A 24,966-nucleotide genomic window follows, 5' to 3' on the forward strand; every position below is an offset into this window, starting at 1 on the left:
TATAAAAGCTAAGCCCCGCGTGAGAGAAGTTGCTGGAACAACATCATAGCACCTTTGCTTCAACTTCAAAAGAAAAAAAGGCGATGGTAAAAAGCTTTAATAATAGACTGAATGTGTTTTTATAGGCAACCAATTAGCAGATTAATGAGCCATTTAACTTTCTTTACTTAAAACCAATATTCAAGAAAGATGAACCCAAAATGCATCCTCTTCTATTGACCAACATAACTAAGTACAAATGAAGTCAATGGCGTACCCCCACTAGCATGCTGTGCTGTATGTCAATAAAACAAGCCCTCCCCCGCCCCGAGCCCTGGCCCCCTGGCAAACATGGATAAATGATTGTGCACTGCGCGATGATACCATTAGGTGAGAACTTTGGTTCATGCAGTCGGCTGCCACAGAGGTTGCACTGAAAACCCGCAGCCCCGGCACCCAAAGTCAAGTCAGCGGTGGTAAGCTCGTGGCGTCAGCCGTGCTCCTTCCACAACACCAGGTGAATACTGTGGTCAGGCATGCTGGTGGCAAAGACCAAGCCCGTGTCATTGTGCCCATCCAGTCCATTGAGCCAGGATGCTTCGCCCGCCAGGAAGCTTGAGCCTCTCTTTGATTTCCTGTACTCTGGCAGAGGCCAGCGGCTAATCAGGCTCTCTGTCCGCAAGTCCATGATATACAGGTAGCGGTTGTCAAACAGCAGGGCAAAGATATCTCCAAAGCCAAGCAAGGCCAAGTTTGCTATCTCAGGAGTCTTGATGACCCTACAAAGACGAGAGTTAGGAAACATGAACCAGAAGGCAACTTTACTTCTGTTTCTGCCACTGTAATCTTTTCTGGAGACATTAAAAACCAATACAAAATTCAAGAAAATTTAGAGAGTTAAATGAAAGTTTTCAATAAAATGGAAAAGACAAAAAGCTGAGCTTACTTAAAAAGGGGGAAGAGGAAGAACCCTGACATGATAACAGCGGCACGTAAGGGAAAAGGCAGTGTCTGATGCGTATCTCTGAAGGCGCAAGATGCCCATCCAGGCTGGAAAGGATCTTACAGAGTATCTCACTTAGGTGAAAACTGAAGTCCCGCTGGGGTCCATACTGTGGCTAAGGATTACCAGGGAGAACTAGAATGCAAGACTCAACTCGTACCACTAGGTAAAAAGATGGATTCATCAAACCCTAGAACACTGGCCTGTGGGAGCCTCCTGATGCCTGGAACAAAGACTGGAAACCAGGTGGCTCCAGTGCTACTCTACTCGGCAGGTAGCCAACTCTAAAACCAGCAGAGGCTAGAAGAACCAAGGTGTTCCTAAATAATCCAGAAACACTAACGACAGACGCATCAGAAATTGTTAGGGAAGACTGAGGGTGTGGAGAGGGCACCCCTCACCTTCCCCAAACACTGACGACAAAGCCACAGAACGGGAGAGGCCCAGCCAAACAGCAACAGAAACGCACAAAAAAACATAGTCTCTGTTGTCTGCACACTTAGTGAGGCGTGAAGACTGATAAGGAAAGCTGACGTCCTCTTTGGAGGCACCAGGAAGAGAGCTGTGAGAGAAGGATGTGCAAACCCTGCTCTGGAACAGTGTGGGGGGGGCCCTGTGAAAGGCCGGGTTGACCCGCATTTTAACAAGGACACTGCCAACTAGCGTGTGCCCGAGAGCTCACCCAGAACAGGCAGGGCCTGGTAACTGGGACAAAGAAAGAACACAAGGGAGATCAGCTGACAGGGGGAGAAAAAGAGCTGGCAGGGACAGGGAAACTATACACGATCACCGCCCACACGTACGAAGTGAAGGACGTGTGAGGCCAGACGTCATGACCTCTAGAAGAGAGCACTAGGGTCCGAGCAGATTTCAGCGGACATTGGAAAGGGAGGGGACTGAGTAGTGACGACGACCTATTCCCCACACTCAACCTGTCCAAAACTGAAGTGTGGGCCAACCCTGTTTCTCTTCCTTATTTCCTTCCTTGCTCTTTCACCCAGTTGCTCAGGTAACAAACCATGACAACCGCCGAACTCTCCACCTTACTCAGGCAACAAATTCAATACCAAGATCAACTGATTTTACCTCTTAAAGTTTCTACTTTATTCGCTATTAGCAAAACTGCCACGACTGATCCAAGATGTCATCCTTTGCCTGAGCTGCCAACAGTCTCAACTGGTCTTCCCACAGCTATTCTTTGCCCCTTTTAGTCAGCTAATCTCACTCTAAAATCTAATCCTATTAACACCTCTTTTAACTTTAAACCCTCTGATGGTTCTCTACTGCACTCATGTCTCGGGCACCAGGCTCCTTCAGTCTCAGGGCCTTTGAACAGCCAGGTCACTCGGTCTACAATGCTCCTTATTGCACACCATCCGCTGGCACTTAGTTAATGCAGACACTCATCCTTCAGGGCTCAGCTCAAACCTCTTCTTCAAAGAAACTTGCCTTTACTGCTCAACTAGGTGGGGTCTCAAAGTACCCCATACTGTGTTGCCCTTAGCCCAACCACTAAAACACCTAGTTATTTAATGTCAGTCTTCCCTCTTTCTGGTTAGTAATTTCTACAAGTTTCGTAAGTAGTTCTGCAGGTTCCCAGTACATATCCCAATGCCAAAAACATACTTAGGTGCTTAATAAATATCTGCTAACAAATAGAGCAGTGGTGCAATGAACATGGGTAAATAACAACTCCTATGAAAGAGATCCAAAGGAAACTGGGAAAACAGCAGAAAAGTCCAGTAAGTCCCACGTCACCAATGCAAAGCAGGAAACAACCAGAAACTCAGGTAACCGGGTGGCTAGCAGATAGGACCCAAGCCTGGTGAAGATGAACAGACTCCAGCCACTGGAGCACAAATATGTTGCAGAGGGGAATGCAGGTCTCAACAGGCTCACAGCCCCTTTAACTTTGATTACTTTAGAACTGTAAACAGATATCCCTGCCGTGCCCTCTGGGCCCTGGAACCCAAATCACCCTGCTTGCTGTAGTGAGTTAACTTAGCTCAAGAGACGGCCTATCTCAGATTTCCTGAACACCATGCTACCACGTGTGCTTTGCTTTTCAGCTAGCTTCGAAGCAGAAGTGGCCCTGCCTGGTCTCAGCAACTGAGGCCACAGGACTTGCACTAAGATTTCAAAAGAGGCTGGTTTATTTGTGTTGCAGGGGGTGAGGAGGAGGCAAGACATAAAATGGCCCCCTTTCTTTTTTTAATTTTTTTAATTGTATTTTTTATTTTTTTAAATTTACATCCCAATTAGTTAGCATATAGTGCAACAATGATTTCAGGAGTAGATTCCTTAGTGCCTCTTACCCATTTAGCCCATGCCCCCTCCCACAACCCCTCCAGCAACCCTCGCTTTGTTCTCCATATTTGAGTCACTTAATGCTTTGTCCCCCTCCATGTTTTTATGCTATTTTTGTTTCTCTTCCCTTACGTTCATCTGTTTTGTCTCTTAAAGTCCTCATATGAGTGAAGCCAAATGATTTTTGTCTTTCTCTGACGAATTTCACTTCACATAATACCCTCCAGTTCCATCCACGTAGTTGCAAATGGCAAGATTTCATTCTTTTTGATGTCGAGTGATACTCCATTATATATATATATATATACACACACACACCACATCTTCTTTATCCATTCATCCGTCGATGGACATCTGGACTCTTTCCATACTTTGGCTATTGTGGATAGTGCTGCTATAAACATGGGGGTGCATGTGTCCCTTCGAAACAGCACACCTGTCTCCCGTGGATAAATAAAATGGCCCCCTTCCAAAGAAAAATCTAAGGGTGCCTGGGTGGCTCAGTTGGTTAAGTGTCTAACTCTTGATTTCAACTCAGGTCATGATCTCATGGTTCGTGGGATCAAGCCCCACGTCGTCTCTGTGCTGACAGCGCAGAGCCTGCTTGGGATTCTCCCTCTGTCCCTCTCTCTCTGCCCATACAATGCTTGTGGGTGGGCGCACGTGCTCTCTCAAAATAAAAATAAAAAAATTTTAAAAAGAAAAATCTAAACTTAACACTTCCTAGCAGCAAACAAATGTGTAGGTTTATTGCTCAAAGCTAGTGTATCTGAATACCAAAAATTAACACAACTTTCTTCTGGAACTCTGGACTCTTTAAGCCATTCTGAGTAAGAGAAATACATACATGAGAAAGGTAAATGTGGGATCAAAATAAAACCTTTAGAGATTCTAAGCATTCCACCTTACCTTTGCATCCTTCCTATCCAAATTTTGATTCAAAACAAAAACAATACTAAACTGTAATAAAGATCAGATTTTTCCCATGGTGACTACTTGGATTTTTGCAAAGTATCACATTCTTTCAAAAGTTCCTTCTCTCTGGCTTGCTGGCACCTGAAGCATATGCCTACTGGATGATGCCAGATGGATGGATAGACAGATGGACAGAAAGAAGGATGAACAGATGCAGGACTAGGGTGAATTAGGGGGATGTTGCACAAGGCCCCTACCTTCTCCTGGTTTCAGTTTCCCCATCTATGAAATGAAGAGCATAGACTGAAGTTTTCTAGGATCTATTCCAGTCTTTTTTTTCCTCAAAGCATAATTATCAATCATTTCTAGAAATGATTCTGACAGCTTGGAAAGCTAATTGGTTAGAAATATTAAGTCTGATTCCAGGAAGATATAAAAGGGGTTATTTATAACTGTCTGACCAAGAGACCGGGCCTGACAAGGTCCTATTGGCTAGCATGACAGATCCCATACCAGTTGCCCTCAAACAGTCATGGAGAAAAACAATGACGAGAACATTCAATTTTCTGTACAACTCCAAGCCAGCATTTCCTGAGCCATTCTGTGGAACACTAATTCTCTGAACCATTAGTAGGTGTTCCTCAAAAAAAGGGCTTTGTATACAATGAGACTGAGGTACAGGAGGTTAAACAAATGCAAACAGGCTTCTTTGTGTAGGGCCTCTCAGAGCTATTGGTAATAAAGATCTGCCAGGTCTCGTACTTGGTCCTCATTACAGGTATTCCATTTAGTCTTCACTTTATAGGTCAAGAAGTTGAGGCACAGAAAGGTAGAACCTTACATAAAATCATCCAGCTCATAGGAGATGGCACCAGATTTTAAACCAAGGCTTATCACCAAAGTAAGTTCTCTTCATCACCATACGGCACTGGCTTCCATCAGCCTCCAGCATGCTTACAACTACCATCAATCTCCAAGAAGGGTCTAAAGTATGCAGTGTATCACAGAATTATTTTGTCCACGGACCTCTTCTTATTTCTTTGAAGAGAAATCCTACAAATTCTGTTTTTCTCTAAATATCTCCATCTTTCTACTAGTCACTTGATCCCTTAATGCAGAATTTCACTGACCAGGAAGTGGAATTTAAAATATCAGAACTAGACATGCAGACGGCCAATGGACACATGAAAAGATGCTCGACATCATTCATCTTCAGGAAAATGCAAATCAAAACCACAATAAGATATCACCTCACACCTGTCAGAAGGGCTAAAATCAAATACATAAGAAAAAACAAGTGTGGGCAAGGATGCGGAGAAAAACGGAATCCTTGTGCACCGTTGGTGGGAATGCAAACTGGTGCGGCTGCTGTGGAAAACAGTGTGGAGACTCCTCAAAAGGTTAAAAATAGAACTACCCTATGATCCAACAATTGCACTACTAGGTATTTACCCAAAGAATACAACAATACTAATTCAAAGGGAAACATGCACTCTTATGTTTACTGCAGTATTATTTACAATAGCCAGATTATGGAAGCAGCATAAGTATCCATTGATAAGATGAATGGATAAAGAAGATGTGGTGTGTGTGTATGTATATACGTGAATGTTATTCAGCCATAAAAAAGAATCAAATCTTGGTACACCTGGGTGGCTCAGTCAGTCAATCGTCCTACTCATGATGGGCTCGGGTCATGATCTTACAGTCGTGAAATCTAAGCCCCATGTTGGGCCCCTGTGCTGAGTATGGAGACTACTTGGGATTCTCTCTCTCTTCTCTCTCTCTGCCCCACCCCTGATCACACACTCTCTCTCAAAATAAATAAACTTAAAAAAAAATAAATAAAAGAAAAAATCAAATCTTGCCATTTGCAGCTTTATAGATGGAGCTATCGAGTAGAATGCTAAGTCAGAGAAAAACAAATATATGATTTCACTCACATGCGGAATTTAAGAAACAAAACAAATGAGCAAAGGAAAAAGAAAAGAGAGCAAGAGAGAGACAAACCAAGAAACAGACTCTTCAGTATTGAGAACTGATGGTTACCAGAAGGGAGGTGAGTGAAGGGATGGATGGAATAGGTGACGGGGATTAAGGAGTGCACACGTTTTGATGAGCCCTAGGTGTTGCATGGAATTGAAATACAGTAGTTTCAGGTGTACGATGTAGTAACACTGCATGGCAACTGTACTGGAATTAAAATAAGAAATTTAATTAAAAAATCGTTATTTTACTAAATATACCTTATCTGTCTAAAACCTTAAACAAATATATTTAAAAAAAAATTAGAACTAGACATCTGAAAGCTCTTTTTATCCAAGCCTCTCGTTTTCCAGAAAAGCATGTTAAACTCTGAAAGGGGGAAGTAAGGGGAGGGATTAGAACCTAGATCTTTGAGGTTCTAGCATGAAACTCTAATTATTGCCTTTAATATTTTTATGTGTGTGATTTTCGGCATATAACCCTGTTTATAACTGATGTAGTAAACATTTCCCAAACACAAACTACTGACTGGTTTATCCAAATATTCAGTCTTGACTTTACTATTAAACCACAACAAACAAACAAACAAAAAGAAAAAGAAAAAAGAGAACAGACTGTCAAAGATAGGAAACATTACCTGAGAATATCATAACTGGCAAAGTCCCACTGGTAGAGACCCAGCGCTGAACTACAGACAATGTATTTGCCATCAAAATGAAGTCTTGGCTGCAGGCAGATACTCCTATCCTCAGAGACAGACAATGTCTTCAAGCACTTGCAGTTAATTTCTCTCCCAATCGGCCAAATCTACAGATAAAAGAATATTAGACAAGATGACAAATCACATCACCATAGACAAGCTTACCCTTACACAATGCGGCCTATGGTTGCTGAAGCAGTATAAAGTGAAGTACATGAGAAAGGCCACAAGTTTTATAGTTGAGAGGCATGGGTCCTAGTTCTGATGCTGCATGTATGTACTGTGTGATCTTGGGTAAAATCCGTAACCTCTCTGAACCTCAGTTCCCACAATGAAGATGCCTACCACACAAAACAATTTAAAAACTGCAAAAAGAATGTATATAAGATCGCTCTGTAAACTTTTTGCAAATTGCTTTTATTATACAAGTAAATCTTCGTTTTCATAGTGTAGATCTAAGAATTGAAGTGGGTACAAGATGTGTGGTTTTTATTTTTTTAAGTTTACTTATTTTGAGAGCGAGCGAGCGAGCAAGCAAGCACACAAGCTGGGGAGAGGCAGAGAGAAGAAGAGACAGAATCCCAAGCAGGCTCTGCTGCGCCCCACGAACCGCGAGATCATGACCTGAGCCGAGATCAAGAGTCAGATGCTCAACCGACTAAGCCACCCGGGCGCCCTGAGATGTGTCTTAAGAAAACAGAATGTGAAGATAAATTTGTGTTTTCTTTTTTCTTTACTTGCAAATCAGGGTTAGAAACTGCGTTGTACATAGAAATAACGAGCAATTCTCTTTCCAATGGGTTTAAGATGGCTTATACGAAGACATTCCTGCTTCCCTTAAAATATTCCCCCTGTGCTACACCATTTTAATTTCCTTGTATTTGCCAGTTTTTCTTTGATGAGGCAAATTAATGCAGGAAAAAAAAAACCTCACCTTGATCTCATATTTGTCCGCACTTAAGAGTATGTAGTCTCCAGGGCTGTGCAAAAGAGACTTGACTTTACACTTCTGCAAAACCACCTAGAAATATAAACATCCATGTTACAGAAATATCCTTTTAAAACTGTTTCTAGATTGCTTTTTTTAAAATTAAAATAGGAAAAAGAGCCCGAAATGAGATGGTACGCTAGAACAGCTAAGCTGTAACTCTAGGACCAAGTTAGCCTCTAGTTAGTACAACCAGAGTCTCTATATTTTCAGCAGGATCTAAAATTGTCTAATGATGGCAGCATTTAATTTCAACTTTAATCTGGAAGCAAACATTTGGAATGGTTTTAAAAACTGTAAAATGTGACCTCATAGAAAGTGTGAGGAACAGGAAAGAAAACAGTCCGTAAATGTAGAAATAGTTACAAATAATCTGTATTCAGGAGCACGGGCATGTGCATTGTAAGGGAAAACGCACTGGACCTGGGACCAGAATCTGCCATATACTGACTCTGCAACCTTGGACAAGACCGTCTAGCACCTTTGTTTCTCAATTTCCTCATCTTTAAAATAGGGGACAAGGCATGTATTAGATCTCACAATTGCAATGAAAATGAAATAAAACAATTAAATGATGATGATGATGATGAAATAAGAGCTAGTCATCCATTAGCACTGGGAATAGTCTGTAGACATTTAGGTGCCAGTTATTTTTGTAATAAGTCAGCACAAAGTGAGGAGGTGGCCAGGCTCACTTGTTCTGAAGCCCGGGTTGCAGACTCAACTGAAACACAGACCTACTAACCGCACGCACCCTGCTGGGTTCCGTCCCGTGACCTCACTCAGAATTCATAGGAACATTTAACAGATACAAGTCAGGCCCCGAAGGGAGGGGCAGCTTGTCTAAAACATCACGGTCAGCATCCTGGCCCCAACTCCAGTGTTTTTAACACCACACCAAACTGTCTTATGTAATTTTTCCACTGAAATATTCAATGTGTCCAATACAGAACTGTGGTGAAAGATACAGAACATAAAATGTCCTATCTCAACCATTTTAAGAGTACAGTTCAGTGCTGTTACTGACCTTCTCACCAACTGCTCTCCTTCCAGCTCCACCTATTTCAGGTAAACACATTCACCCACCCGACTGAAACCCACTGGACATCAGATTCTTTCTTCTTTGTTCCCCAGGAGTCGGTACGTTCAGTTGGCTTTACCTTAAAGACATATCCTTCGTGTGTGTTCTTCTCTTTCTGAGCTGCCACCTCGGTCCGGGCCACAGGTATCTTTTGCTTAGATTATCGCAAACCCCTAACTGGCCTCGATGTGTCCACTGTGCCCGACCCCAACCCACTGTTCACTCAGCGGCTGTTTTCTCCCTGCTCAGAACACCCAACTGCTTCTTGCTACGTGTAGGACATGCACAATCCTTAACACGGCCAAGGAAGGCACACACGATGGCCACCTCTCCCACACCACCCCCAGCACAACTCCACTGGCCTTCAGGTCATCAAATGGTCCAGGTTCTCTCCCGCCCAGGGCCTGGGCATACTCTGTGCACACGGAAACACTCCACTACTCTGTACACAGCTACCTCCGATTTCTTCATATTTTGTCCCTTCTCAAAAAGCTCTCCCCTGAAAGAGTTTAGATACCTCCTAGCCTTCCTCACAGAACACTGCACTCTTTCCTTCATGGCACTTAACACAATTTGTAATTATATATTTATTTGTGAAATTACTATTTAATAACTCTTTCTCCTACTGGGCTAACATCCATATCAAGCCTGGGTCTGCTTTGTTCACTCCTGTATCCTCCAGCCCTCACAGAAATGCCTGGTAAGCTCAGGAAAAGTGTTTCTGCATGACATTTTCATGATTAATATTGCATTTGATCCTCACGGCCATCTTTTTTTGAAAATGAGTAACCACAATACTCTTTTAAGGACTTTATACATTTTTTCTTTGTCCCACTTCTTGCAATTATTTTTTTTTACATGAAAATTGCTTTTCTGATTAAAAAAATATGCTTATCCGAAAGGGAAAAAAGCACCCACAGTTCCTAAGTAATAACCACCTTCAACATTTCAGTGCATGAACATATTTATTCAGAAACTGGTATTCTAGTCTACAGTACAGTTTTACTGTGTTTGTTCCCTCTACCCACCAAATATATTGTGAATATTTTTCCATGTCCGTAAGTCCATTCATCTGTTAAACTATTTACTGAGTGCCTCTTACTTGCTGGTCACTGTCGTTGGCCATCACGCTTTGTGGGCGCACCTGCTCCGTCTTATGGCTCCCCTGCCACTTACAAGGCAGCACCCAGCATCCTCCACCCCACCCCCAGCTCCCTCACCCCCTCAAAGCCTGATGTCAAGATTTCTCCTGTAAGTCTTCCTACCTTGGTGACCCATTCCGTGTGCCCGGTGAGCGTGTTCAGGCACGTCCCAGCAGATAAAGCCCATACTTTCACAGTGAAGTCTGCAGAGCCACTCACCAAGATATCCAGTTCATCATTGTAGTCAACGCTAAACACTAGTATATACAACACACACAGAGTTAAAACACGCCCGAGAGTCTTTTATAATAGAGTTCAATAACATTCATTCTCTCTAGCTGCTCAATTATATAATTTCTCAACCACAGTTACTGTTAAGAATGGTGCTACTCAGTTAAGAATTTTATGATAAAAAATATATCCAGTTCAAAATTCTTGTTATTATTATAGCTGATTATTCTAAGGCTGGAACGTCCCTGGAGTAATGCAATCTTTTATACTTGTGCTAGCTTTAAAGCGAGAGGTAAAAGCAGTACTGGAGATAATGGCATTTCCACTCAGGACTGCCTGCCTGATCCGACACAAAGCTAATCCAGCTTATGCAGGGAAAATAGGAACATAGGTGGCCCTGCTTAGATGCGCACTATTTGTTGCAGTGAGACTCAACTTCAAGAATCATACCCATAATCAAGAAAACAATACCCATAATCAAGAAAAGCCAGTGTAACGAGAAAAACAAAAGACACACAAGTATCTCAACGGTCAGACTAAACCACTCTCTCAAACGGTTTGAATTTCTTCACAGGTGTACCCCCAGCACCTAAAACAGCAAGTTTTAGCCTGAGTACAGCAAGTACTCAAAACATTTGTTTTTAAATGCCTGCCAAACTCTAAAGGAACACTGGGCACCCAGAGATGAAGGGCTTTTCCTTAAGGAACTCAGTCTAAGTGAGGGGTGAAGGAGGAAGTCCAAAAAAATTAAATGTTTACCTCTTGCTAGGGAAACACCAAGGAGAATGACTAACTCTGCCCAGGGGTATCAGGGAAGACTTCAGGGAAGAGGCGATATTGGAGATGGGCCCTGAAGGATGAGTAGAGTTTATCAAGAAAAGAAAGAGAATATTGCAGGTAGAGGGAACAGCAAAGGCATGGAATTATGGAAAAGCCACAGCAATGTCCAGGGAACAGTAACGAGGAAATTTTTTAGAGCAGGGCTCTTGAAGTTGATCACCTGGAAGTCAATGTACATCTTGACACTATGGAACAGTATACTCAATTTAGTAAGTTCCATGCTAAACCACAGATTTTCCAATATTCATTTCCATAACAAACAAGTGGTAACAAATAAGCAGACTGAGGAAAAATGTGTAAGATGAAAAACAAAGTGGTGAAAAAATGGTCTTCAGGAGTAAAACAGCCAGGTTCACTTCAAAGTATTACTAAGCACCAGACACAATACAAAGAACTCAGGACCTAAGGATGAACAAGACAGGTAGGACCCTGCTTGCTGGCAGTATAGCCTGGTATATCAGACTTATTTGTATGATGAGTGTTAGGACAAAATACAGGTTACTGGGAAACCTGTTCAGAAGGTTTCTCGTCTACCGAGAAGACGCTTAAGAGCACAGACTGTGACTCTCCAAGACTAGTGCAGTGGGTAAATGGGGGAAAGGAAGGGAGCTGCTGCACAAGAGGCTGGGAAGCAGCTCAACACGATTTCTGCACAAAGCTACAAAATACAATGCAACAGAGGTGGAAGCTCTGGTCTCGAGACCATATTCAAACGACCAATTTCTGCACACCAGGCCACTATAAAATTATTAGGAAAAATCAGGTATCTGTTTCCTTTGTCTTCTCTCTAGGCACTGTTTGTTTTAATCAGTTGTCACCCAAGCTCCAATTCAATGTAAAGTGTGTAGCTCACACAATCTGAGAACCACTGTCACTGCAAAGGATGGTTAGCCCTGATTCTACAAATAAAGTAGATTGAATTTACAAGTGTAGGACTTACTCAATTTGGAAGTATGGAAGCTGATAAAAAGCAAAAAGGACGGACTGTTCAATGGAGTGTAAATGAAATAGGTAAGGAGAACTGCCCCCTCCCTGCATAAGGGTACAAAGAAGAGTTTTGAATGCGCCAAGGAAAAGCAAAATTCAGGAAAAAATTCCAAATAAGGGTACCTTAAATAAAGGGATTAACTGCTGTTATTGAGAAAACAGAGGAGGGAGAGGCAGGTTAAGTTAAAAAACAAAAAGGGGGTCATATTCTTGGCTTCCGGTTTTAAGGAATGAAGTTAAAGTAACTGTAGAAACCCCTGAAAAAGGGCAACCCACCCGCCCCTGTGTGCCCCCGGAAGTGCTGGGTCCTGGCTCCAGAACTCCATTCCCAGCAGGCCACAGTGTTGTCAAAGGAGCCTGTCACAAGCTTCTGCTCATCAAATTTCACTGCTGCACAAGTGTGGGTCTGGATGCCATAAACGCACTGTCCTGTGCTCACATCCCACAGTTTTGCAGACAAGTCATCTGACCCTTCAAGAGAAAAACAGGGAGGTTAGTAAGAAAACAAACACTAAAGAAGGCCAATCAATCCCCAAACCGTGGTATTCTTCAAGTAGAACCTCAAGGTCCCCTCCTCTAGCATTCCCACTTCATAGCTGAGAAAAGCAAAGCATGGAGAGGCTAATACAACTCATTCAGGGTCACCAAAATGGTGTTAACAGCACGGGGACTGAATGCAAGCTTTCTGGTTTTGTCCGTTTCCCTTAATCTGCCAGGCTACAAGAGGAGTGCTAGACTAAAGCATCCCTTGCTGCTTCTACTTGTAAAATTTCACAATCTTTGACCATCACGAGCTTTCTGATTTGAGCTTGAGATGAAGGGTATTACCTATGACTGCATGTATACATTTGCATGCCTATCCATGACCCACATCCCGAACAAATAAAGAATGCTGAAGAGTAAAGCTGTCCACTGGAACAGGTTCTACTCTAAGGGCAGTCAGGGAAAAGCCTCAGATCTCTCAGATCACAGGTTAACTTCTGCAAAGGCTAACTGCTAATTCTTTGAGCCATCCTGAAATGTGCAAAGCAACTTCTAAGAAAACCATGGATAAATTATCCCCAGACTTTCACAACTCAACACACTGAGCTTGTAAAGCCCCTTAAGATTCTGCAGAGGGGCGCCTGGGTGGCTCAGTCGGTTAAGCGTCCAACTTCGGCTTAGGTCATGATCTCACAGTTTGTGAGTTCGAGTCCCGCGTCTGGCTCTGTGCTGACAGCTCGGAGCCTGGAGCCTGCTTCGGATTCTGTGTCTCCCTCTCTCTGCCTCTCCCCCGCTCACGCTCTGTCTCTCTCTGTCTCTCAAAAATAAATAAATGTTAAAAAAAAAAAAAAAGATTCTGCAGAAAAAGTAGGTTTTATTTCTATTCTGATGAAAATATACCAATCATGATAATTCAAGATTAGCTTTAATTATGTTTAAAGGTATAATGATTAAATCACGCTCACAATTTACCTTTATAATAAAAAAGTAATAATAAGAATTGACAAAAGCATTTTGAGGACATAACAAATATAGTCACTATGACAAGGACACACTACGCAGGAAATCACCAAATGACTGGTTTTGGAAAGGATGAAATGGCTAAAATCAGCCACAATTCTGCCTTTAAGGGTTGGTAAAGAGCCACTGTTCCAGACAATGGAAAAATAGCTACAACTCATGAAAGAGGTAGAGCATGAATTTCAACTTGGACAAACCCTAGGAGAAATACAGTCTTCATTTTAGACTATATTTGTTGTCACTTTACTATTTAGAGACTCAGGTTCTTCCCTATAAAATAAGGGATGGGAATTGGTTGGTGGTTCTCAATGGTCATATGAGACATGAAAATCATCTGGAGAAGGGCACTGGGCTGCTCAGTTGGTAGAGCAGGTGACTCGTGAACTCAGTGGTGTAGGTTCAAGCCTACAATGGGTGTAGAGATGACTTAAGAACAAAATCTTTGGGTGGGGGGGGAAGAATCATCTGAGAAGCTTCATCAAACACCTATGTAGGGCCCTAGCTTCAGAGATTTTAATTTAGAACCTCTGAGGTGGGGCCTGATCATCTTAAAAGCTTGCAAGGTGATTCTAATGTATCAGCAATATTTTGAAAACCAATGATCTAGAACAGCACTCCAAGAGAAACAATACAAACCACGAATGCAATTTACATACGTAATTACAATTTTTCTATTATTTACTGTAAAAACAAATTTAGTACAAATTTCATTAGCTCAATATATCAAAAATATTGTTAATGAAATATTTTATACCCTAAGTCTTTGATATCTACTGAGTATTTCCCATTTCACATCTCTGGACCAGCCACATCTCAAGAGCTCAAAAGCCTTATGGGGTCAGTGGCTAGTATACAGGACAGTGTGTCTAGATAATCTGAACTGTACATTTGAAAAATGGTTAAAATGATAAATCTAGGTGTTCCACAAATATGCCTTAGGAAACGGCATGATTAGCTCCTCAATCTAGTATATATTTTACCACAATGTGATAAAAACAAACCAAAAAAAAAGGGAGAGATTATCCTAATTTTTAAATTAATTTATAGAGGAAAATATTGGGCCACTCAGTTTTACACCCTAGAGAAGCATCAGAGAATAACTTGGTTGATTTCAGTTCCATTTTCCAGTGGTACAAGTCTACTCTTAACCGCTAAGCCTTTAGGAGTCATTGTTCTCTGCTCCTTTTTGGTTTTATTTCAACCTTTCCTATAGACTCCTGTTTGCTGCACTGAGTATACTCCAACGTGTTTTCAAGGAGGTCATCAATGACGCAGCCTAAAGATGAAAGGGGAGTAAATAAACGTAGACTGTTTTTCATTATATAAAAGAAAAAAAAAGCCCTCTCAATTCAGAAGAGGTTGAAAACAATACTTTGATATAAAAAATTCCAGGGATGGGTATATAACAAACGTAAGCAGAAAACCGAGCTGTAACTCAAATGGAATAAACTATCGTATCCAGCAAGGTTTAAATATTTAACTGGTAGAATCAGATCTCAGCTCTCAACTGCCTCTTGGAGGCATGTGACTCTGATGACCAACTGAACAAACACTGGCCAGTGCCTCTTTCATACAGGCAATTTTCACTGCCCTTGAAACTCTCTTCATCACCATTCTTCTTTACCTCTTCCCTAAGTACACTCTTCAAGGATCCATCCTAGGCCCCATTCTTTTTTCCTCTCCATGTCCTTTTGAAATTTCACTGTTATAGCCATAGCTGAAATGTCACTAACTCCTCAACCTTTTGCTCTAGCCCTGAGCTATTCCCCAAAGCTCTGATGTTACATTTCCAGAACCTCGTCGGAATCTCCATCACATCCGACTGCATTGAAGTTCATCCCAGGGGCACCTGGGCGGCTCAGTCAGTTAAGCATCTGACTTGATTTCAGCTCAGGTCACGATCTCACAGTTTGTGAGATCAAGCCCCACATCAGGCTCTGCACTGACTGGGGAGCCTGCTTAGAATTCTCTGTCTCTCTCTCTCTCTCTCTGCCCTTCCCTTGCTTGTACTCTCTCTTAAAAATAAATAAACTTTAAAAAAATTTTTTTTTAAATTTCATTCCAAATTGAACTCCCTCTACCCGCTCAATTTATTCCTTCATTTCCTATTCTTGGTACCAGTACTACCACCTTCCCAGGTATTTTCCTCGCCACATACTCAGTCCATTGCTAAGTCTTGTTAATTCCATTTCAATGGCTGCTCTTCCATTTAACTGCTCCTTTAAAAAAAAATCTCTAGGGGCGCCTGGGTGGTTCAGTCGTTAAGTGGCTGACTTTGGCTCAGGTCACGATCTCGTGGCCCGTGAGTTCGAGCCCCACGTCGGGCTCTGTGCTGACGGCTCAGAGCCTGGAGCCTGTTTCGGATTCTGTGTCTCCCTCTCTCTCTGCCCCTCCCCCGTTCATGCTCTGTCTCTCTCTGTCTCAAAAATAAATAAAACGTTAAAAAAAAAAAAAAAAAAAAAAAAAATCTCTACCCTTCGGGCACCTGGGTGGCTCAGTGGGTTGAGCATCTGACTTCAGCTCAGGTCATGATCTTGTAGTTTTGTGAGTCCAAGCCCTGCATTGGGCTCTCTGCTGTCAGCACAAAGCCTGCTCCAGATCCTCTGCACCGTCTCTCTCTGCCCCTGCCCCACTTGGGGGCACGCTCCCTGTCTCTCAAAAATAAATAAACCTTGGGACGCCTGGGTGGCTTAGTCAGTTAAGTGTCTGACTGACTTCAGCTCAGGTCACAATCTTACGGTTTGTAAGCCCTACATCGGGCTCTGTGCTGGGTCAGAGCCTGGAACCCGCTTAGGATTCTGTGTCTGCCTCTCTCTCTCAGCCCCTCCCCTACTCTGTCTGTCTCTCTCTCTCTCAAAAATAAACATAAAAAAAATTAAGTAAACAAACCTCAAAAAAAAAAAAAAAAAACTCTACACCTACTATCCTAAATCTAGATCTACTCTTACCTAAAATGCAATAGGCTAATACTTTAGTTTAGAAATTCTAGATCTGTCTATGTCAGAGGGTCTTCATATAAGTAGTGTCATCCTCCAAGGGAACATTTTAGAAATTTGCAGGGGTGGTTTCAAGTGTCACAATGATTTTGGAGGCAGTGTGTGGGGGCGGGGGGCGGGGGGGGGGGGTCTAAATTACCAGCCTCTACTGGGAAAGACCAGAAATGCTAGACATTCTGCAATGTTTGGGACAATGTACAAAAAGAATAGTCATGTATTCTGCATGACCTTTTTTTTTTTTTAATGTTTATTTATTTTTGAGAGGGGGGGGGGAGGGAGGGAGGGAGAGGGAGAGGCAGACATAGAATCTGAAGCAGGCTCCAGGCTCTGAGCTGTCAGCACAGAGCCCGATGCAGGGACCTGAGACCACGAGATCATGACCTGAGCTAAAGTTGAATACTTAACCGACTAAGCCACCCAGGCGCCCATATTCTGCATGACTTCTTAAAGATTCTGCCTGATTGCCTTAAAGGTTCTGCCTGTGACAAGTTTATTCTTAGTTGTCTGAGCCTTGGACCTGTTTTACAAAGCACCGAGTTTATTCTGAATTTACTATGAGTGTAACTACCAGGTAGACTGAGGAAAAATGTACTTTGCTTTGTTGGAGACTTTTCACCACTTGTGACCACATCACTGATGGTACAAATACAACACTGTGCTATTTACAACTGTCATGTTCATGATGATAGTACATACACAGGTGCAAACATCTGATTACACTACCGTCTTCTAACACAGCTGTGCTTGAGCACAACACATTTAATGTGCGTTATTTTAAATTACTGTCTTATTTCTCCTCTGGATCAGAGTTTAGGTATTATATTGATTTTTTGAAATATGTGTATGTACAGGTAAGTTATTTCTATGAATTTGACTTCAAGGTAAGAGAATATTGTAAAATACATTACAAAAAGAGGACCTGGGGCCTGGCAGAAATAAGAAACACTGGTCTACTTGGAGCAGAATGCTCTAGTCCTGGCCCTTTCTCTGCTCAGAAATCTTTCATAGTTTTTCTTATTGCTTAAATAAAACTGTCCAAACTCATATTCCCAATATTTAAGGTTTTTACAATACAGCTCAAGACAATTCTCCAGCTTATATTCTAAGAATCTCTTATAGAGTCCTTAATTATATACTGAGTTCAGATAAAAAGAATTTTTATTTTCCTCCTATATGCTCCATGCTTAGCCCTTTCCATACCTTTGCTGGAAAGTGCTTATTCTCATCTCTCTAAAATCTACCCATTCTCCAAGATTCAACATAAACACCGCTCAATTTTTGCAAATGAAAGACATCACTCCTTCCTCTGAACAACTGATTTTTTACTCATACAATTCAAATATATCATTTGACTGCATATCTTTTATAGCTGTTGTTTTTCTTATTCAACTGTAAGCCATGGTCACAATATGGCAGCGTGCAGGTTAAATATGACACAATCACAATATTTTTAAAATGTGATAATACTTAAAAATCAGCACACTAAAAAAAAAATCAATCAGAATATTGCACAAAAATCTAGATTTAGGACTTCTTTGAAAAATCAGATCTGACCACTGTGAGCCTATATCCCACATGGCAAATAATTCACTGCAGTAGAGCAGCAGCTACCCTCTCTAGAAGGGCAAGTGTTCTCTCACTAGCACAGTCTACATGGAGACTTTTACTTAATCAGGTTACCTTCCTGATTCCAGTATGTATGTTCTCTGAGCAAAGAACTGTCCTAATTCATCCACATATGTCCTTACATTGTCTTTCACACAGTACTTTCTAATTATCTACTGCGTAGCACAAACAAAGCACAACAGGTTCCTTTCTCACCATTTCAGAGCTCACAGCTCAGCAGAAGGATAACTACCTCTTTGGTAATAGCATGAAACAAAGGTATGTATAATTCCATAACAAACACTTCTCTCACTAGTTATAGTTTCAGGGATACAGCTATTAGAAATTTTAAACTTGGGGTGCCTGGGTAGCTCAGTCGGTTGAGCGTCTGACTTCAGCTCAGGTCATGATCTCACGGTCCGTGGGTTCGAGCCCCGCATCGGGCTCTGTGCTGACAGCTCAGAGCCTGGAGCCTGCTTCGGATTCTGTGTCTCCCTCTCTCTCTGACCCTCCCCTGCTCATGCTCTGTCTCTTTCTGTCTCAAAAATAAAAACATTAAAAAAATTTTTTTTAAAAAAGAAAAGAAAAATTAAACTAAAGCTTTGGATTATTTTCAATAGAGCATAATTTTCAATACACAAACTTGATGAATTTAATCAGAACAAAAAATACAGGGGCGCCTGGGTGGCGCAGTCGGTTAAGCGTCCGACTTCAGCCAGGTCACGATCTCGCGGTCCGTGAGTTCGAGCCCCGCGTCGGGCTCTGGGCTGATGGCTCAGAGCCTGGAGCCTGTTTCCGATTCTGCGTCTCCCTCTCTCTCTGCCCCTCCCCCGTTCATGCTCTGTCTCTCTCTGTCCCAAAAATAAATAAACGTTGAAAAAAAAAAATTAAAAAAAAAAAAAAAAAGAACAAAAAATACAAAATACAGACCCACCTACAGAATAACCTTAAAATGCAGGGTCGGATCCACCGTTATTGCAGATATTAACTTTCCAGGTAAAGAATTCAGTGAATGTGTCCCATTCACTTCTGCCCCAAGTTAAACTCAAGTTTTACTGCATTTCAAAAGTAAAATTTGATGAGAATTTTTCTTTTAAAGCTACATGTGGTTCTGAAAATGAGTCAACTGCCAGTATTTGCCCAAGTGTGAATGAGCACAAGGCTCGAAGGCAATACTGCATCTTAATCTTTAAAACTTACCTGCCATTGATCATAAGACAAAAAGGACACAGAAAAGCCACTGCCCCAACTGGGAAAGCACATCCAAGTATAAAAGAATGGATGATACCTTTCCAATAATCCGGCTTATAGGACACAGAATAATGTAAGCATGGAGTAACTTTAGGATGACAAAAACCACGAAATGCCTTAAGTTTAACGTTCATTTTATAAAACTGGCAAAGCATTTAGCATTTTAGAGAAACATATCACTATGAGAAAATGTACATCCTCAAGAGATCATACACCTCAAGAATATTAAAACTGAGTCTGTTATTTAAAACTGCTGTGGCCATGCCATGAATTCAGTCTCTCTGGAAAGGACAGTTAAGAGGAGCTTTAAAATCATTTATATTTCCGGATCTGTAATTCTACTTTGAGGTTTCTGCCCCAAATAAATAATTCAAGGGGGGAAAAAGGCAAACAAAAATATTCATAAATATTTCATAGATATATTCTGAATTCATAGAAACAACCTGAATATACACTAATATTGAATTGGCTAAATAATGATGATATATTTACACAAAGGAACAGAATATGCTATTAAAAAAGGCAATTATGGGGTGCCTGGATGGCTCAGTGGCTTAAGCGACTGACTTAATTTTGGCTCAGGTCGTGAGTTCGAGCCCCGCATTGGGTTCTGTGCTGACAGGTGGAGCCTGCTTCAGATTCTGCATCTACCTCTCTCTCTGCCCCTCTCCTGCTTGCTTGCTTGCTTTCTCCCTCCCTCCCACCCTCCCTCTCTCTCTCAAACAATAAATACATAAACTAAAAAATATTTTTTTAAAAAGGCAACTACGTACTTCAGTAATACTCAAATGTTTATCCTGGATTAGGGCGCCTGGGTGGCTCAGTCAGTTAAGCGTCTGACTTCGGCTCAGGTCATGATCTCACCGTTGTGGGTTCGAGCACCACGTCGGGTTGTGCTGACAGCTCAGAGCCTGCAGCCTGCTTTGGATCCTGTGTCTCCCTCTCTCTCTGCCCCTCCCCTGCTTGTGCTCTCTCTCAAAAATAAATAAACATTAAAAAAATAAAAATAAAAAAACAAAAAAACAAGAAGGGCCTGACCTATAAAAAAATTTTTTTAAAAAGAAATTATCCTGGATGAAAAAAGAACACCAAGGATCCCTAAATATTACATACAATGGAAGTGAAAAGGCATCGGGATCATCGATAAGGCTGCCTGAAATCATTCTACACCATTGCCTAAGAATTATTTACAATGCCCATCAAAATGTACTGCCTAAAACATATGCACTGATTACATGTACAAACAGCCATTATAACTGGAAGAATCACACAATTCCAAATTTTAATGATTATATCTGCTACATAGTTACTTAATTGCTTAGGATTAAAATATCCATCTGTCTTTGTTTCCATGCCCAAATTCTTTTAACTTTTAATTCTTCTTAGAACCACAGGAATTTTAGCAAGAAAGAAATACCTCCATTCCCATACTTTATAGATAAGAAAACAAACACAGAGAGGTTAAGTAATTCTTGCAAGATGATCTAATTACTTGCTAGGTCTAGGCATCATCTTTTCCACTGGTTTTTCTCAAAAATCACTGTTGACAGAAAAAAAGTTTAACCAACATGGAAAACTACATGGAAGGAAAAAGCACTGAAAAAAATAGTTACAGCTTTCTGACTCACATCACATTTAAAAGAATGTCTGGGGGTGTCTGGGTGGCTCAGTCGGTTAAGCGTCCGACTCTTGATCTCAGCTGAGGTCTTGGTTTCAGGGTTGTGAGTTCAAGCACCGCATTGAGTTCCATGCTGGGCATGGAGGAAAGGAAAAAGGAAAAAGGAAAGGAAAGAGAAAAGAGAAAAAAGAAAAAAAAAGAATGTCTGGAGCCTTCTTCTCACAAAATTCTATAAAAATGATTTGTCTTCTAGAGGGAAAGAGGATAAAAGGGTGTAAAACTACTCAGGGATGGAGGGAGGGGGAAATTCCACTATAGATACCTCATATAATTAATACTTGCCATCCTCAAGCCTAAGGACTAGTTTGTTCTGTTCCTAAGATTATACCCTATGAAACGCACAACAACAACAAAACAGTTCCAGAATCTCTTACCTGTACAGAGAAGTCCATCCTTGTAGTAAAGTGCATACACCCTGGCACTGTGTCCAATTAACGATGAGGTCTCAAAGGCTTCATGGTCCTCCAGTTGCTTCATTCTCAAAATAGCCTTCAAATAAACCTTCTTCCAGTGCAAAGCGTCCTGAACAGAATCATCTATCTGCCAGCCCAAATTTTTACACGCAGTCTGCCACACCTCTGTACAGGCACTTATCACCTTATTCCACTGTTTAGAGACGAGGCAGCATGTGAGTAAAGTCTGAGGATCGAGCCATTTTAACAAATAAAAACTGAGCTCCAGGGGAAGGAGTTTGAGGAAGTCCCGCTTGAGGAGAGTCTCCAGGTTATTGGAGAGATGCCTGAGCTGGACTGCCCCACTCAGACTAATCAGGTGATCCAGAGTTTCATTTTTCTGCAAGTCCGTCAGAGAAAGAAATGTAACAGAAATGTTATCAAGCCATGTCTCAAAGTCCTTTCTCTCCATAAGGTTATGGAAAAATTTACCTGTGGCACATCAAAATATTGTATTAGTTCTGCTCAAAAAGACCATTCAAGCAAGACTGCTAACAAATGAAAATTAGTGTAAAAAACTTGGCATTACAACTTTATGTTTAGTTATTACATTACAACTTTACAGTTAATATATTGTATTCGAAAATCTTCCATGCACACAAAAGATAATACATCTAAGAAAACATACTTTAATGAATCATGATCTCTGAAACATAAATCAGTGAGACTTATGTTGGTGTAGGTGACTTGCTCCTTTTGAAGTCTAGCACATGCTACATGCATCTTCACAGTAAAAGATTTATAGTATCACTCATTATAAAATAGTTTATTCTATACACTTCTCTCCCCTCCCCCCAACACGATCAAAACCATCGTAACAGTATTTCCTTAATACGCTCTATTTGGGTACTTAAGTCACAAATATAAGCACCAGCATGTGACAACCAGAAGGCAGGTCTCCTGAGCAGTAACTGGAGACATTAGTTATCATGCTAGGCACAGCCTGATCTGTTACCAAAATCACAGAACTGACTACTGGGTTTTCAATAAATATTCAGGCAAAAAAGGTCTGGGGAAGAAAAACAGGCAGATGTAATAAATCATGTGGCTCAGGTATTTTGGTTTTTCTACTTCCTTTATGGCACTGCCTGTTAGAACAAAAATTACCAAAGGCCTTATGTAGCCTTACATAGTTTTTATAAGCCTCATATGAGCTGGTGACAACTCTTAATCATGTGCCCCCAGAGAGCAAAGAGGGTCAAGGAAGCTTGCACAAATAAGTAATCCTGATGCTTCCAAAACACCAAAAACCCCCCCCCCAAAAAAAAACACACAAAAAAACAAAACAAAACAAAACAAAAAAACCCCAGGTAGCATCATCCCTACTTTGCAGAGGAGGAAGTTACAAGTCAGAGAAGGTAAGTGATTTGCCTACCTACAGTCAATAGAGCTATTAAAACAGCATCAGAACAGACTGGCAGTCAGTGCTCCCTCCATCAGTACTCTTCCAACCACACAGACCGAACTGTCTCTCTCTGACTACAGCTACAACCAGGAGAATCACAACCTGGTTATAAAATCTGGTACCTATCTGATTATACCACCTTCTCCTTTAAAAGAATGACACATTGCTCCAGGACTAACTGGAGCAAAAAGAAACGTTACAAGTATATAGCATTACACATTGCATCAAGGTATCAGCCCGCTTTTAAGAACAGGGAGTAAACTAATGAAAAAACAAAAAATACAGCAAATCAGCAAAAATCATCTTTCCCAAGCTTAGCTATATGTTGATAGATGTTAGTGCTGGATGATGGATACATGGAGGTTTTTATTCTCTTTACTACCATATGTTTAAACATTCCATAATTAAAAAACAAAGCTTTCCTTCTAATATCACTTAGTTTCCTACCAGATTGCCATACTAATTTTAAAAATTAACATCCAAATCTCAACACACCTCCAGAGGCAAGGGAAACAAAAGCAAAAATGAACTACTGGGACCTCATCAGAATAGAAAGCTTCTGCACAGCGAAGGAAACAGTCAGCAAAACTAAAAGCAACCGACAGAATGGGAGAAGATATTTGCAAACGACACATCAGATAAAGGGTTAGTATCCAAAATCTAGAAAGAACTTATCAAACTCAACACCCAAAAAACAAATAATCCAGTGAAGAAATGGGCAAAAGACATGAATAGACACTTCTCCAAAGAAGACATCCAGATGGCCAACTGATACATGAAAAAATGCTCCACATCACTCATCATCAGGGAAATACAAATCAAATGAGATACCACCTTACCCCTGTCAGAATGGCTAACATTAACAACTCAGGCAACAACAGATGTTGGCGAGGATGTGGAGAAAGAGATCTCTTTTGCATTGTTGGTGGGAATGCAAGCTGGTGCAGACACTCTGGAAAACAATATGGAGGTTCCTCAAAAAACTAAAAATAGAACTACCCTACAACCCAGCAATTGCACTACTAGGTATTTATCCAAGGGACACAGGTGTGCAGTTTCGAAGGGACACATGCACCCCCATGTTTATAGCAGCACTATCAACAATAGCCAAAGTATGGAAAGCGCCCAAATGTCCATCGATGGATGAATGGATAAAGATGTGGCATAAATACAATGGAGTATTACTCGGCAATCAAAAAGAATGAAATCTTGCCATTTGCAACTACATGGATGGAACTGGAGGATATTATGCTAAGCGAAATTAGTCAGAGAAAGACAAATATCATACGACTTCACTCATATGAGGACTTTAAGAGACAAAACAGATGAGCATAAGGGAAGGGAAACAAAACTAATATAAAAACAGGGAGGGGGACAAAATATAAGAGACTCTTAAATATGAAGAACAATCAGAGGGTTACTGGAGGGGTTGTGGGAGGGGGGATGGGCTAAATGGGTAAGGGGCATTAAGGAATCTAGTCCTGAAATCATTGTTGCACTATATGCTAACTAATTTGGATGTAAATTAAAAAAAATAAAATTAAAACAGAAAGGCAAGGCGAGGCGAGATGAGACAAGACAAGACAAGACAAGACAGGACAAGACAAGACAAGACAAGGAAACAAACCAAACAAACCAAACCTATTTACCAGAGGGGAGGTGGGTGATGGGGATTAAGGAGTGCACTTGTGATAAGCACTGGGTGATGGAACTGTGGAATCATGATATTGTACATGTGAAACTAATATAACACTGTATGTTAACTATACTGGAATTTAAAATAAAATTATATTTAGAAAAAAAAGAATCCTGACACATAGATTAAAAACATTAGTATCTAAATTAATGTCAAAGAGGAAAATAAAATTTTTCCCATAAATGTCACCTAGATGACGTCTACATCAAAAGCCAGATCTC

The 24,966-nt window shown here is 41.1% G+C and overlaps 1 protein-coding gene across 2 annotated transcripts in view; it reads right to left on the bottom strand.

Annotated features, from left to right (window-relative positions):
* Window positions 1-79: 79 nt before the first annotated feature.
* The window catches only part of FBXW2 (F-box and WD repeat domain containing 2), a 28,518-nt gene continuing 3,631 nt past the window's right edge, over window positions 80-24,966 (bottom strand). For both annotated transcript variants that reach the window (XM_047068690.1, XM_047068698.1), the window contains 6 exons: window positions 21,567-22,076; window positions 12,436-12,630; window positions 10,225-10,358; window positions 7,825-7,911; window positions 6,828-6,997; window positions 80-758 (listed from right to left, as the gene is read on the bottom strand). In XM_047068690.1, the coding sequence (XP_046924646.1) occupies window positions 470-758; window positions 6,828-6,997; window positions 7,825-7,911; window positions 10,225-10,358; window positions 12,436-12,630; window positions 21,567-22,056 (1,365 nt within the window). In that variant the 5' untranslated portion in view covers window positions 22,057-22,076 and the 3' untranslated portion in view covers window positions 80-469. The remainder of the gene's footprint in view (window positions 759-6,827; window positions 6,998-7,824; window positions 7,912-10,224; window positions 10,359-12,435; window positions 12,631-21,566; window positions 22,077-24,966) is intronic.

Source organism: Lynx rufus, unplaced genomic scaffold (assembly GCF_022079265.1).
Source record: "Lynx rufus isolate CCGP_SWC_20201006 ecotype Redwood Valley unplaced genomic scaffold, mLynRuf1.p SCAF_10, whole genome shotgun sequence".
In the NCBI taxonomy this organism is placed as follows: Eukaryota; Metazoa; Chordata; class Mammalia; order Carnivora; family Felidae; genus Lynx; species Lynx rufus.